This window comes from Gymnoscopelus braueri, assembly GCF_963280865.1.
Source record: "Gymnoscopelus braueri genome assembly, chromosome: 18".
NCBI classification, from domain to species: domain Eukaryota; kingdom Metazoa; phylum Chordata; class Actinopteri; order Myctophiformes; family Myctophidae; genus Gymnoscopelus; species Gymnoscopelus braueri.
Window position 1 is genome coordinate 5,526,167 of NC_137618.1, and position 12,993 is coordinate 5,539,159.

At 40.9% G+C, this 12,993-nt stretch overlaps 1 protein-coding gene across 1 annotated transcript; it reads right to left on the minus strand.

Annotated features, from left to right (window-relative positions):
• Positions 1-2,411: 2,411 nt before the first annotated feature.
• On the minus strand, positions 2,412-10,949 carry LOC308105833 (uncharacterized protein; the record flags this gene model as incomplete). The annotated part of the gene is made up of 3 exons (XM_080456756.1): positions 10,843-10,949; positions 4,265-4,450; positions 2,412-3,493 (listed from the first exon to the last, which is right to left on the minus strand). Exons 1-3 carry the CDS (start codon positions 10,853-10,855, stop codon positions 2,412-2,414), a joined length of 1,281 nt encoding a protein of 426 aa, XP_080312882.1. The 5' UTR covers positions 10,856-10,949.
• Between the last annotated feature and the right edge of the window lie 2,044 nt (positions 10,950-12,993).

The window sequence follows — 12,993 nt, forward strand, 5'->3', positions numbered from 1 at the left end:
GAGCCACTCGTTCCTCCTAAGACCCACTCTGTACTCACCTTTCAGTGGAAGGACGTTTTGGCCGAGCTTTATGGCTCGCCTCTCACCACGCCTCCCAGTGGTGGAAGTGATGTACTCTTAGGAGTTTGTACATAATGTTGACACTTTATAAATACTTTAGGTATATTTGTTGTAAATACATTATTTCGTGAAATCAACATATTTTCCATTATTTAGCTGATTGTTATACTGTGTATAAAAATGTGGACTTAATATCATTGTTTCCTGTTTGTTTCCTGTTTCCTTCGAAAATGGCACCTGTCAAAGTCTTAACCTAACCGATGCCCCCCGATGCCTTCCACAATTGATGCCTCAGGAAAATCTGCTGCATTTTCTGGCCTGAGAGGATATCTAACGAAAAGCTACTCAGGGTGACCAGGTGCAACTGTGTAGTGTTGGAGTCAAACGTCGCCGATTTCGATGGCGAGGGCATGTGTTCAGAATGCCCCAGGATTGTATCCCAAAGGTCGCTTTAGGATGGACTCCTGCAGGTAAAAGGAAGAAAGGTCGGCCTAAAACTACCTGGCGACAAACTGTGACTGCCGAGCTAAAGGAGATGAACCCGGACATGGGGCGAGGCACAACATGCAGCACAAGACAGGTCCCGATGGAGGCAGATCGTTAATGTCCCACTTGGGACGAAGAGGATTAAGCCTAAACACTTTGAAAGTGAAATATCGCTTTAACAGAGGATATTATTCTAATAATGTATAGAGAGGACGACCTCACAGCATGTGGTCCACCGTCCATTGAGTTTAGTGGACAGGTGACGCCATCTTGTGAGGTCCGCTATGCTATTACAACAGTGTGACGTCACATTCTATTGTTCACATGGGTATTTACACGTTTTCCTGAATTATATGAGGTGAACCCCCCCCCCCCACACACACACACACCAAATGTGAGAGAGTACCCAATGTCTAACAAGGTGGGCCACATGCCTATTCATAGCCTGACAAACATGGACAGACACTGATGCTCATATTGTTCTACCAGTAACCTATGAGCTGCAGTTAACAATGACAGGTAAAACAATAAACATTTGATATGCCACGAAATGTATGACTGAGCATTTAATTCCACTGACTGTAATAAAATCACACAGTTAACTTCCAGGAAATAAGGAGTATTAACAAAGGAAGTTAATAGTTCATTTTATTTGGACGTGTTGATATTGTCAGGCTCCGCTGCTTGCCTATATATGCCATGTCATTGTCATCCTGGATTAGAATGATCATATACTGTATTTGTGACAACGGTTGAAGCTTGAATTGTTTCCCCTTTCATTTCATATGAATCATAGCTATACAATTAGATATCATTTGATTAGAGTTAAGATTTACCAGCTAGTTTAACTGTAGTTGTGGGACTGTACCTTGTAGAATTTATGTTAAATTAAAATATGGTAGTGGAGAAAAAAAAGACTGAATTGTAAGAGACAATCATTCACTAATGTCTGGCCACAAGCCATCCCAAACTAGCCTGGTAAACCCTCCCTCCGGAAATCTCAATTCCATTTAATTTCAGGAGTGAGTCTGGCCTGATCCGCCTGTCTGCAATATTGGCTGTGCTGGAGTTGGGCGGGAGTAATACCGTTGACTGACAACCCCTTCAGCCAATGATAATTTTTCCCCTTCAGCCAATCAGCAGTTCACCAGTCTTAATGTGACGCGACGGGACTTTTGAGACAGCCATACCCAAAATGGGTTGCCTTTTTCGGGTACAATGGTGTCACTGCCCGCCCCTATCGGTTCTCTAAATTTTTATTTTTAAATAGGCTTTGTCATGATTAATTGACCACATATATGAAGTTAAACAACTAAATTCTATCCAAACGATATCTTATAAGTAAATTCCGTGCCTCAAAATAGAAGTTAGAGAGCTTTTTGAAGTAAAAAAATAGCGGAGAATTGGCCGCACAAGAAAAAGATGGCTGCCGTTCGTGTTTTGGGCTCACTCGAACTCGCCACCTGATTGGCCAACGTAAGCTGTCAATCACAGAACAATGAGCGACGACGCTGATAGGCGCGGCCGTTTGGCATACACAGCCAATATTGCAGAGAGGCGGTTCATGCCAGACTCACTCCTGAAATGAAATGGAATTGAGATTTCCGGAGGGAGGGTTTACCAGGCTAATCCCAAACTCCATAGCGTTCATATGCAGGTGAGCATTCTTCCTCTGTTTCAGCTGAGCTTCAGAAAGCTGAGTTAACACCCGCTTATTTAACAACAGTATTTCTGCTCTGCTCTAAACTGAGCAGGCACGTGATAGTCCTGTGTTTATTATAACAGGCTACATTTGTTCTCTGGGTGATATAATTTTATTATTTTACAAATGAGGGGGAAAACACATTCTGTTCAACTCAGTTTTTCTACCCTGTATGAATCTTCATGTGCGTCTTCAGTATACTTGTTTGACTAAAGCCTTTACCACAAACTGTACAAATAAAGGGTTTTTCCCCTGTATGAGTCCTCATGTGTTTCGTCAGACATGAAGATGTTTTGAACCCTTTACCACAAACTGTGCAGGTAAAGGGCTTTTCCCCTGTATGAATTCTCATGTGTAATTTCAAATCACCACTTTGACCACAGCTTTTGCCACAAATGGTACAAGAAAATGGTTTTTCCCCAGTATGAGTCCTCATGTGAAGCTTCACATGATAATTGCGACTGAATCTTTGTTCACAAAGTGTACAGCTAAAAGGTTTTTCCCCTGTATGAGTCCTCATGTGTGTCTTCAGTTGACTCTTTTGACTACAGCCTTTGCCACAAACTTGACAGGTAAAGGGTTTTTCCCCTGTATGAGTCCTCATGTGTTGTTTAAGATCATCCATTTGACCACAGCCTTTGCCACAAACTGTACAACTATAGGGCATTTCCCCTGTATGAATCCTTAGGTGCCTATTCAGATTTCCCTTTAGATTAAATAATTTGCCACAAACTGTACAAGTAAAGCTTGTCTTCCCTGTGTGACTCTTCATGGAGTGAGTTTTCTCTGATGGTTTCAGGTCCTGGGACAGCTTGTTGTTCAAAGACAATCTTTGTCCTTCCACATGTTGTGTCTTGTGTGATTTCAGTGTGTTTAAAGCCGACTGATCTTCCCTGTTCTCCTCCCACTCATCACTGTCTTCAGTGTCAGATTCAGAACAGTGTGAAGAGAGGAGCTGGTCATCAGTAGCTGGTTGTGATGGTACCCAGCACTCAACATAAGCTTGTGTTTTCAGGTGTTCAGTTGAGCTGCTGGCTAGAGGCTCTGTCTCTCTGTTTTCATCTCCATCGTCGTTTTTCACTGCTAGTAATGTCAACGTTGACCCATCAGCCTCCTCTGGTCTTTGAAGTAGCTCCTCCATTTCCTCTTTAATCTGTGGAGGCTCTGGTTTCTCCTGGACCAGACTGGAGCTCCTCTCCTCTTCAGGGGAGACATCCACATTACACACTGGGAGGTGCAGGGAGTCTAGGCATAAACATAAAATGAGACAATCATTTAAGTGCAAATGATATGCTGTTATTGGGCCTCATTCACCAACCATTTTGCGAAGACATTTCTTCTTAAGACCCACTTACACAGTTTTCACAAAGATTCTGACATTGACAAATGTTTTGAACAAAATGGTCCTTCTGTTTTCTCCAATTCTATTGTTGTATAATATAGGTTTTAAATTAAAATCATAATTTTAAAATGTATAATTATTATTATTTTTGCTTTAAGGGAAGACAGTGTGTGGGATCTCCATTTTGTCTCATGCACTGGCTGCCTGCTCCTATGCGCCAGTCCAAGTAAGTGTGCAAAATAACCTTTTTTCACATAATTTATTATTTGTCATAATGTTTCTTTAGAACAGTGGTTCTCAAAGAGGGGTCCTTGAGGGGTTCAGGCCCCAGCAAAATGAGGAACAGTTTAACCACTTTGACCCCTGCTTTATACTTTCTACAATTTTAAAATAGCAGATCTAAAAGCTTACAACACATGGCTCCAGGTGTGATTTGTGTGTTGCTACAAATGAGGTCCCATAGACCTATGAATCGGGATCGTGTTTTAATTTAAATTAATTGTGCATTCCTAGCTGAAAGGTTTGCTGGCTTAGTTTATCTGAAAGTATCTGAAACGGAGGCATGTTGTGTTTGAACATGGTGATTAATCATAATTAATCAGAGCTAAATGATGAGATTATAGCCCCACAGCAAAACAGAAAAAGGAAGAAAAGACAAAGAGCATGAAACTTACTGAGATCGAGGCCGTCTTCAGGTTCCTGTTTAATGGAAACTGTCCTGGTGTCCAGGTGGTCTTCAGGTTCTTGTTTGAAGTGGTCTTCAGGTTCCTGTTTATGGTGGTCTTCAGGTTCCTGTTTAATAGAAAATGTCCTGGCTGGAGAACTAATCTTCACCTGCAGGCTGGACTCCACAGACTGGTCTGGAATGAAAGGGTAGAATAAGGACTTCAATAATAAGGTATTTTATTTGACATGAATAAGGACTTTGATATGACATGAATAAGGACTTAAATAATGATGGTAGATGAAGGTAGGGCTGGGACAATAGCCACATTATCATAATATCACAGTTATGGGATGCATACAGTGAGGTTTGAGCACATTCATTTTTTTAAAATAATTTTGCTGTTCAAAGTTTCAGGGGAGTGCATGTAGCCTGGTAGTAAAGCCCCTCCCTCCGGAAAACTCATTTTCATTTGATTACAGGAAGGAGTCTGGCATGAGAACCTGTGTGTGTTTTTGTCTGTGGGCTGGAGTTGGGTGGGAGTAATACCGTTGACTGACAGCCCCTTCAGCCAATCAGCAGTTGTTCCCCTTCAGCCAATCAGCACTTTGTTTTTACCACCACCAGACCAATGTGGGGCAACAGGACTTTTTCCTTATTGGGATACATGCGTGTCACTGCCTGCCCCTGCCGGTTGAGGTTCTCAGAATTTTCATTATTAACTCATTCAGTGCCAGACTTATTTCTGGCCATGTCGTCCCAGTGCCAGGATTTTGCGATTCTCTTACCTTTTCAAGTAGTCACAGAATATTTATCTCCTGTATGATTGATCCCCTGATGGTTGCTAATCACTGAAGGTTTTTAGGTGTGGTTTCACAAATGTCAACGAGGTCATCGCGACCTCGTTGACATTTGTTGTTTGATGTTTGAAAATAGCATGTTTCACTCCAAAAAAAAAACTGGAAAAAAGGGCATTTCTTCTCAGTTTATTGTTTAACATTGAAGTGAATGGAGCAGCACATCTTTGGATCGCTTTATCTCCTGGTTCCTTTGTGATACGGGGGGAAAAAAAATGATAAAAAAAATAAATAGGCTCTGTCATGATTAATTGACCACATATATGAAGTTAAACAACTAAATTCTATCCGAACGATATCTTAAAAGTAAAAATTCCGTGCCTCAAAAAAGAAGTTTGAGAGCGTTTTCAAGTTTTAAAACCGAAACCAAAAACAGGACAGAAAACAATGGCTGCCGTTCCATTTTGGTTGGCTGCACTCGGATCCATTCGGGTTCACTCAAACTCGGCACCTGATTGGCCAACTTTCGCTGTCAATCACAGAACGATGAGCGAGGAGGGGCTTTACCGGGCTAAGGACGCTGATAGAGTTGTCCACTTGGTGCATGTGGTGTGCTGTGAAATAGAAGCTTGATATAAACACAGCAATCAGTTATCACTGTTTAGTGTTTAAAGTTGCACTATGTAGTTTTGGGTATCAGCGGCCGCTTTGGACACAAATTACATGGCAGCCAACGTCTTTGACTTCATTACCCAAGACTCTCTGCGCCCCTGCTCAGTCGTGGCTTTGCAGGAACATGCCTGTGCCTGTCTGCTCGTGCACTGCCCTGTGCACTTTCATGAGTTTTGTACATGTGGGTCATGTTTATACATGATAGATTGTGAGTTACATTGTTTGTTTCAAGGGAGATAGATTTTTGAAAGTGGAGGGGAACAAACTCAAATTGTGGATCCGTCTTCCCATTACCGCAGTAGACATAAATACAGTTGCACTTGAAATTATTCAGCCACCATTGCAAATTAGGTTTACTCAATTCACAAACTGTCAACTGTTTGCAATAAACCAGTGGTTTTCAACCTTTTTCATATCAAGGTCCATTATTTATTCAGCATTTGAGCCACGGACCACCGTTTGATGAGATTTAGCCTCTCAGACCCAAAACTTAGAATATTTCTTCTACATTCTCTAATTGTGTAGACTTCTTGTAAATTAAGTAATGCAGATAATTAACAATAATTGTACTCTTGAGAGCGTAAAATGAAACCAAAAACTTTAAAGAGTTAAAGATCTATAAGGGTCCCCGGACCACTGGTTGAGAACCACTGCAATAAACACTTAAAACAAGGACAATTTGAATAGCACAACTAATATTACAAGTGGTTTCTCCAAATTAAAAACAAAATGCTACTTTCAATGACTACTGCAGGCTAAAAAATATTCAGACCCTTCATGCCAAGCGTCTTTAAAACTTAATAGAGCAGCGTTTTGCTTGTATGACCTGCTGCAAACGTGATGCATAGCCTTCTTCTGGCAGTGTTCCTGAGGAATCTTAGCCCTCCTCATGTGCAATGGCCCCCAGTTCACTAATTTTCTTGGGTTTTCCTTTTAAATCGACTAGTTCAATACTATAACTAGTGGGGGCCCAGGGGACTCTGACTGTTTAATTACAACAATGATTTCTGCCCAGGGACTGACCACAGTAAACACCAAACTGTTCCCACCTGGTTATGCTAACTATTTAGAAAAGCTGGCTCTAGTTAACAGTGCTAGCCGAAGATTCAGGCTAGATTCATGATATTACATCGCGCAAATAATATGTCCATAGTGTTCTGACGATGGCAGCCCTGGGTGATTTGAGTTTGTAAACTTCAAAATGTGCCTGTCTTTTCAAATAATTATGATCAAACATATTTTTGGATATATTTTTGAGACAGGCGTCATCACTTTTGCAAAGTAGATTAGCTGGCGCTTACGATTTAAGTACAATATAATAAAGTATAAAAAAAAAGTAAAACAACATTAAGACTAAATATTGGGAAGAAAGCTAATCTATCCCATGAAAATGAAATAAAAGGTTATCATTTAAAAATGTTCTTGAAAATATGTTTGAGGGTGGTTTTGGGGGCGGTGGTGAAAAAAATATTTATTTCTATTCCAGATTGTTCACTTATCATCAACAACACACTTCAAAGGCTAGGCACGCTCAACTGGGTGCAGAGAGTTTTGACAACAAGACAACAAAAGATCCATCGACACTCACGCGTGGGCCTTTGTCAGCGTTTCTACAGCACAACGAGAAAGTGAGCTTTGGTAGCTGGCTGATAATAACCATTAAGTCATACAACTTGTCAAATCATACATAGTGTGTTACACAGCGCTTGCAAACGGTAAAGTGGTGTTGCTTGATCTCCCTCCCCACAAACCGGAAACAGACGTGCCAACATGATGAAATAGCACATAGACAATGGTGGAGCGTTTCCTTGAGCAACAGCCAGCAATAACAGCTGCACTGCTTAGCCCCGATGTGAGAAAGAGACCATGTCAGATGAGCAGAACCCAACAGTCTCTGTCATAGCCCCACTGCACGCACATCTCCTGCAAGACACCCAGGAAAACAGCTCGCTTAACTGCCACACCTCAGCTGCACAGTGCACAACTGGTGGTGAATGATGGCCTGTCAGGTCAAGTTGCAGTCACGGACATCCTTGCCATACTGAAGAAGTGTGCTACCCATTTACATCACTCTTAGGTCTATTCAGGGGGACCTTGGCCTGCCACAACACAACCTCAAACAGCCAGTCCAAACAGGTTGTTGCTAAGAATGTTGGAGCAGAAGCGTTCTTAGTATCTACTCAAGGGACCACGGAGGGTTCACATTTCCTACTGCTCATCAGTGGGAGATTGTATAAAATGTAACTGAAACTCTGATCCCAATTGATGAGGTGACGCTGGAAGTGAGCCATTACAATTCATCAGGGTACTGAAGATGCTGCTTGAAGATGAAGGGCCGTGGACACAAGGCATCAGAACGCTCAGACAAGACATGAGGGAGAGCCTGATTAGACGTTTCTCAAAAATTGAAGAAACAAAACATGTGGTGCTAGGATGTCTCTTAGATCCCTGTTAAAAGAGTTATGCATTCTCCTCTGACACTACATTGACCAATACCAAATAGTGACTGAAAGAGGCTGTACAACAGAGGAAAGTGAAGCTGCTATACAAGTGACCATCAAGAAATGGTGATCCTTTGCAATGGGGGTAGCCTGCTGCCTGCCCCAGCGCGTCCGATATCTGGCATAGAGGGGCGGGTTCAAAATCACCGGAGAAAACATCTGTGGGCTCTTATTGGTTCACCGATCTGTGCGCCCGCCCCGCTCCGCGCCCCTCCTCCTCCCCAATGTGCAGCATTGAGAGCCCTGACGTCACAACATTTAGAGAGCGACGCCCACTGTAGTCTGCTTGGTTGGGGAAATGAAAGGTTGACTCCCACTTCCTATGCCAGGAATGTCAACAGCTTGGTCCAGGCTTTCTTTTTGAGCAAAAGGCGAAGGAAAATAAAAGCCTGGAGATCGAGGCTACAATGGGGGAAGACAGAATGAAGAGTGCTTCAAGTTACTTGAAAAGGTATCTCTGTTCACCACCCTCCTCTGTAGCGAATGAGCACGTTTTTAAGCAATCTATGAGGAAAACAGGAGCCGTTTCTCTGGGAGTTTTGAAGGTTATTGGTAGGCCTGGGCGATCATTTCATCTCGATAGTGAATTGCGATAAAATTGTCTTTGATAACGATGGTAAACGTAAGACATTAATACTCACTATGGATTGACAGTCAGATCTCAGCAGAAATAAATGCATCAGAATCGGTATCGGGGAGGGAAAAAAGGTATTGGCACATCTCTATTTGGGTCGTTCTATCTCGTTCAGCTGTATCATATAGAAGCCTGTGGTTATTATTTTCATCTGAAAATGTTTTGCCCCCGTAAGAGAATATTTGTGTTATTATTAGTTATTATTTTAAGTATTTATTCCACATTTTCAACGTGGAATTAATACAAAATGTGCATTTTACATTTTCTAAAAATAGCAGATCTACAAGCTCCCAACTCGCTGTGATGTGACGTGTTGTGAGGTTGTAGATCGGCGTTTTTTGAAAAGCTAAAGTGTAAAGTGGTTTGAGCTGATTTTGATGCTATATTAACTAATTTAGCTGGAGACCCCCTGGAACCCCCTTAAGGACCCCTGGGGGTCCCCGGACCTCACTTTGAGAACCACTGGCCTATATAATCAGCTTTTTATCTGTGTCCTTTTTCTGTTTAATGATGCCAAGTAAGTTGCTTGCCTGTGTCACCATGTGCTTCCGCCACTTTGCTGCACTGCTGTCTCCGTATCTTTGACATTCACTGTGCTTGTACAGTATAATATCCATGGAGTTTGTGATGGGTCACCTTGTTTTATTGTGGTCAAAATGCTCTATGCACAGCAGCCATATTGGAAAGAAATTGGGCCTCTTGCATGTCGGCTCACTTGAAACACTCTGCTACACCAGTGGGTCTTAAAGTGTGGTTCAGGTACCCTCATGGTTCATTGAGGGGGTTCCAAATGGCCCCTCACGGGTGTGTAACTCTGAGAATGTACAAATGGAACCAAATGGACCCGTAACAGTCCATTTGGTTCCATGTATACACTCTCAGAGTAATGCTGGTCCTTGAAATAAAAAATGTACGCTAAAGCTTTAGATATGGTTTTAATGGTTGTAAATCTAAATATCGTAGTGATAAAAAAACATAAAATTATTATTATTATTATTATTATTATAATTACATAATTTAATAGCATTTATTTTTCAAACCAGCCACAGTGGCCAGCGATATTTATATTTAATAGTCAATTAAGATTCTAAACATCCAATGGCCAGCAACTGATGCTATATATAATACTGCAACACAACTGACAATAAAAGAGTTAAAAAATATATTCAAAATGTTTCCCTTTTCCCCCCAAGATTTATTTTGAAAATAGCTCATCTACAAGCTCACAACACGTCGCATCGCGACACATTGTGAGCTTGTAGATCGGCTATTTTGAAATATCTGATGCGTATGTGTTTAGTCGTTTCTTTTGGGCTTGTTTTCATAGACTCTGAATCTGTGGGACATGTCCCCCGGGGTCGTTCCCACATGCTTTTGGGGGGGTCCCCAGATGACAGTAATAAAGTAACAATTTAAAGAATTTTACAATAAAGAAAATAAATGAAAATAAAAAGACCATACAGTAACTACATCAAAAGGGCAAATTGTCAAATAATATAAGCTCACGTCTCACGTTGTGAGCTTGTAGATCAGCTATTTTCACAATATTTATCTATATATTTAACTATATGTAAAGGCTCAACTCAAATATTATGTTGGGACTCCCCAGTTCAAGAAATATGATTATCTTCAGGGGTCCCCGGTTCAAATATGATTATTTTGGGGGGTCGCGGCATGAAAATGTTGAGAACCACCGCATATAGTAGGTCTATTCATTCATGTATTCTTTATTCACACTTGCTTTGGTGATAGACAATGTCAATAAGGCACCTTATTGAACTGAAATAGAATCGGACTGAAATATCATCAAAATACAGACGTACATGGAGAGAGAGAGAGAGAGAGAGAGAGAGAGAGAGAGAGAGAGAGAGAGAGAGAGAGAGAGAGAGAGAGACCACAGCTAGCTGCTAAGCTAAAGTAAACATGTCCTGTATTGAGGAGAAGGTGAACAGAATGAAAAAAGAAGAATCAAATCTCCACATACCACCATGTTCCATTGCTGCGGCATTAACCCTGTGGTGTCGTTATAAAAGCTGCACATGAACTCTGTCACATGACGCTTTCTGCTCATTGTTGTCTTTAGGGTCGTGTGTGTCAAGCTCTCCACGATAACACATAGCACTTCCTGTCTACCCTTTCAAAATAAAATGTACTAAGGAAAGCAGTCTAATATTGGTTCTCAAAGTGGGGTCCCCAGCAAAATTAGTTCATAAAGCGTCACAATCATCTTAACCACTTTATCCATATTTCATACTTTGGCTATTCAAAAATAGCAGATCTACAAGCTCACAGCGCATCACTGATTGTTGCGCTATGAGCTAGTAGATCTGCTATTTTTTTTTTTTAAAGGCTTACATTTTGAACTCAAATCTTTACTTCTGAGGGTCCCTGGCACAACATATTTTCAGGTGAGGGTCCGTGGCCAAATACATATCAATTTGGGGGTCCTTGGCACAAAAAAGTTTAAGAACCACTGGTCTAGGGGTAGGTTTTGAAGTGATTCATTCATAATGTATTACACATTTTACAGGTTTGGGTCCTGTGGGTCCCTTAATGATGTGTTTAAGACCATTCATGGTTTATATCAGCATTAAAATGCATTCAGAATACATACAACCCGTGTTACTCATCAGTAGGATTGAAATAAGGAATCCAAAATGCACTAAAAGAGTTAATGATGCAACTCATTTTTATGTAAACATACAGACACATTAAAACAGAGATTGTTTTAATGTGGTGGACAGTAACAAAGTTCATTTACTTGAAAACTGTACTATAGTTGACTATTCGTGTTTTGGATACTTTCACTCAAATACAATTGTACTACTTTTGCTCCACCACATTTCTAGGAAGGGGGAAAGTCTAATTAATTAACCACATAAGCCCAATTTCAAATGTAGTGAAAATATTATTGCTGGTCAAGCCAGTTATATATTTGTTTGCCTTGATTCCACAGATAATATTGTGAAAATGGCCAATCTACAAGCTCACTTGTAGATCGGCTATTTTCACATTTTCTGAGGTATATTCTATTTGACAATTTGGCCAATGTTTGACCAATTTTTTAAATAATCTGTTGATTACTTTTAATGCAGTAATGCTCTTATTGTTTTTTTTATTTTAGAGGTATGAAAATGTCTTAATGTCTTTAAATTGTCACTTTAGAAATGTGCAGATTCCATGTATATTACACTGTATGTTAGTTGGTCTGTTGAGTGAGAAAACAATGTTGCACATTAAGCTAATCAACACTCCCACCTACTGGTTAACAAGTAGTACTGTCTCAAGATCAGAGTGCAATAAGAATAAATCCTTTAACAGGTCCGTTCATGAAAGTCCTTGCGGTCTTGTTTCCAATGAGGGCCTGTGAGCAGTTAGGGGTTAAGAGTCTTGCTCAGGGACAAATTTCATTTCATCGACACATTTGTTGGCCTGGCCTGGAATCGTACCTGGGGCAACCAGGGCCTCTGGCTCCCTAGGCGGGCTTACTAACCACTCAGCTATGCCCGCCCCTAATAACTCCCCTGGGCCAAGCATACATTGCCTATTGGATGAGCAGTACAATTTGGTCTCTCAGACGCGGGTTCGAATCCCTGGAAGTACGTACAAGCTACGTTGTGATGCGCTGTGAGCTTGTAGATCTGCTATTTTCAAAAACCAAAACAAATGGTGAATTTAGAATCATTTTTTTAACATTACACATATCGTTATGGGGTTCCCTTGCACAAAATAGTGTGCTAGGGAACCACTGCATTAACCACTTAAACCCCAGCATCGGTATCCTGGGGAAAACCTTTGCAGAAAATAGCTGATCTACAAGCTCACAACGGGTCAGCGAAGATATTCAATGTAGAGCGAAAACAGAAAAGACACCAGTATAAAGCCCTGAGGGTCACCGGTTAACCATAGGGTTTAAGTGGTTAAAGTACAAAACTCCATGACTTTAACAGGAACAAAACATTCAAGTATAAACCTCGTAAAAAAATATAATAGCTAAAATAGCTGATCTACAAACAGGGGCGGCCTTAATGATCTGGGGGCCCGTTTCAAGAGCTCATATGGGGCCCCCATATGCACCCCCCGCAAAAATAATAATAATAATAATAATAATAATAATTTGTGGACTGAAGTTGGT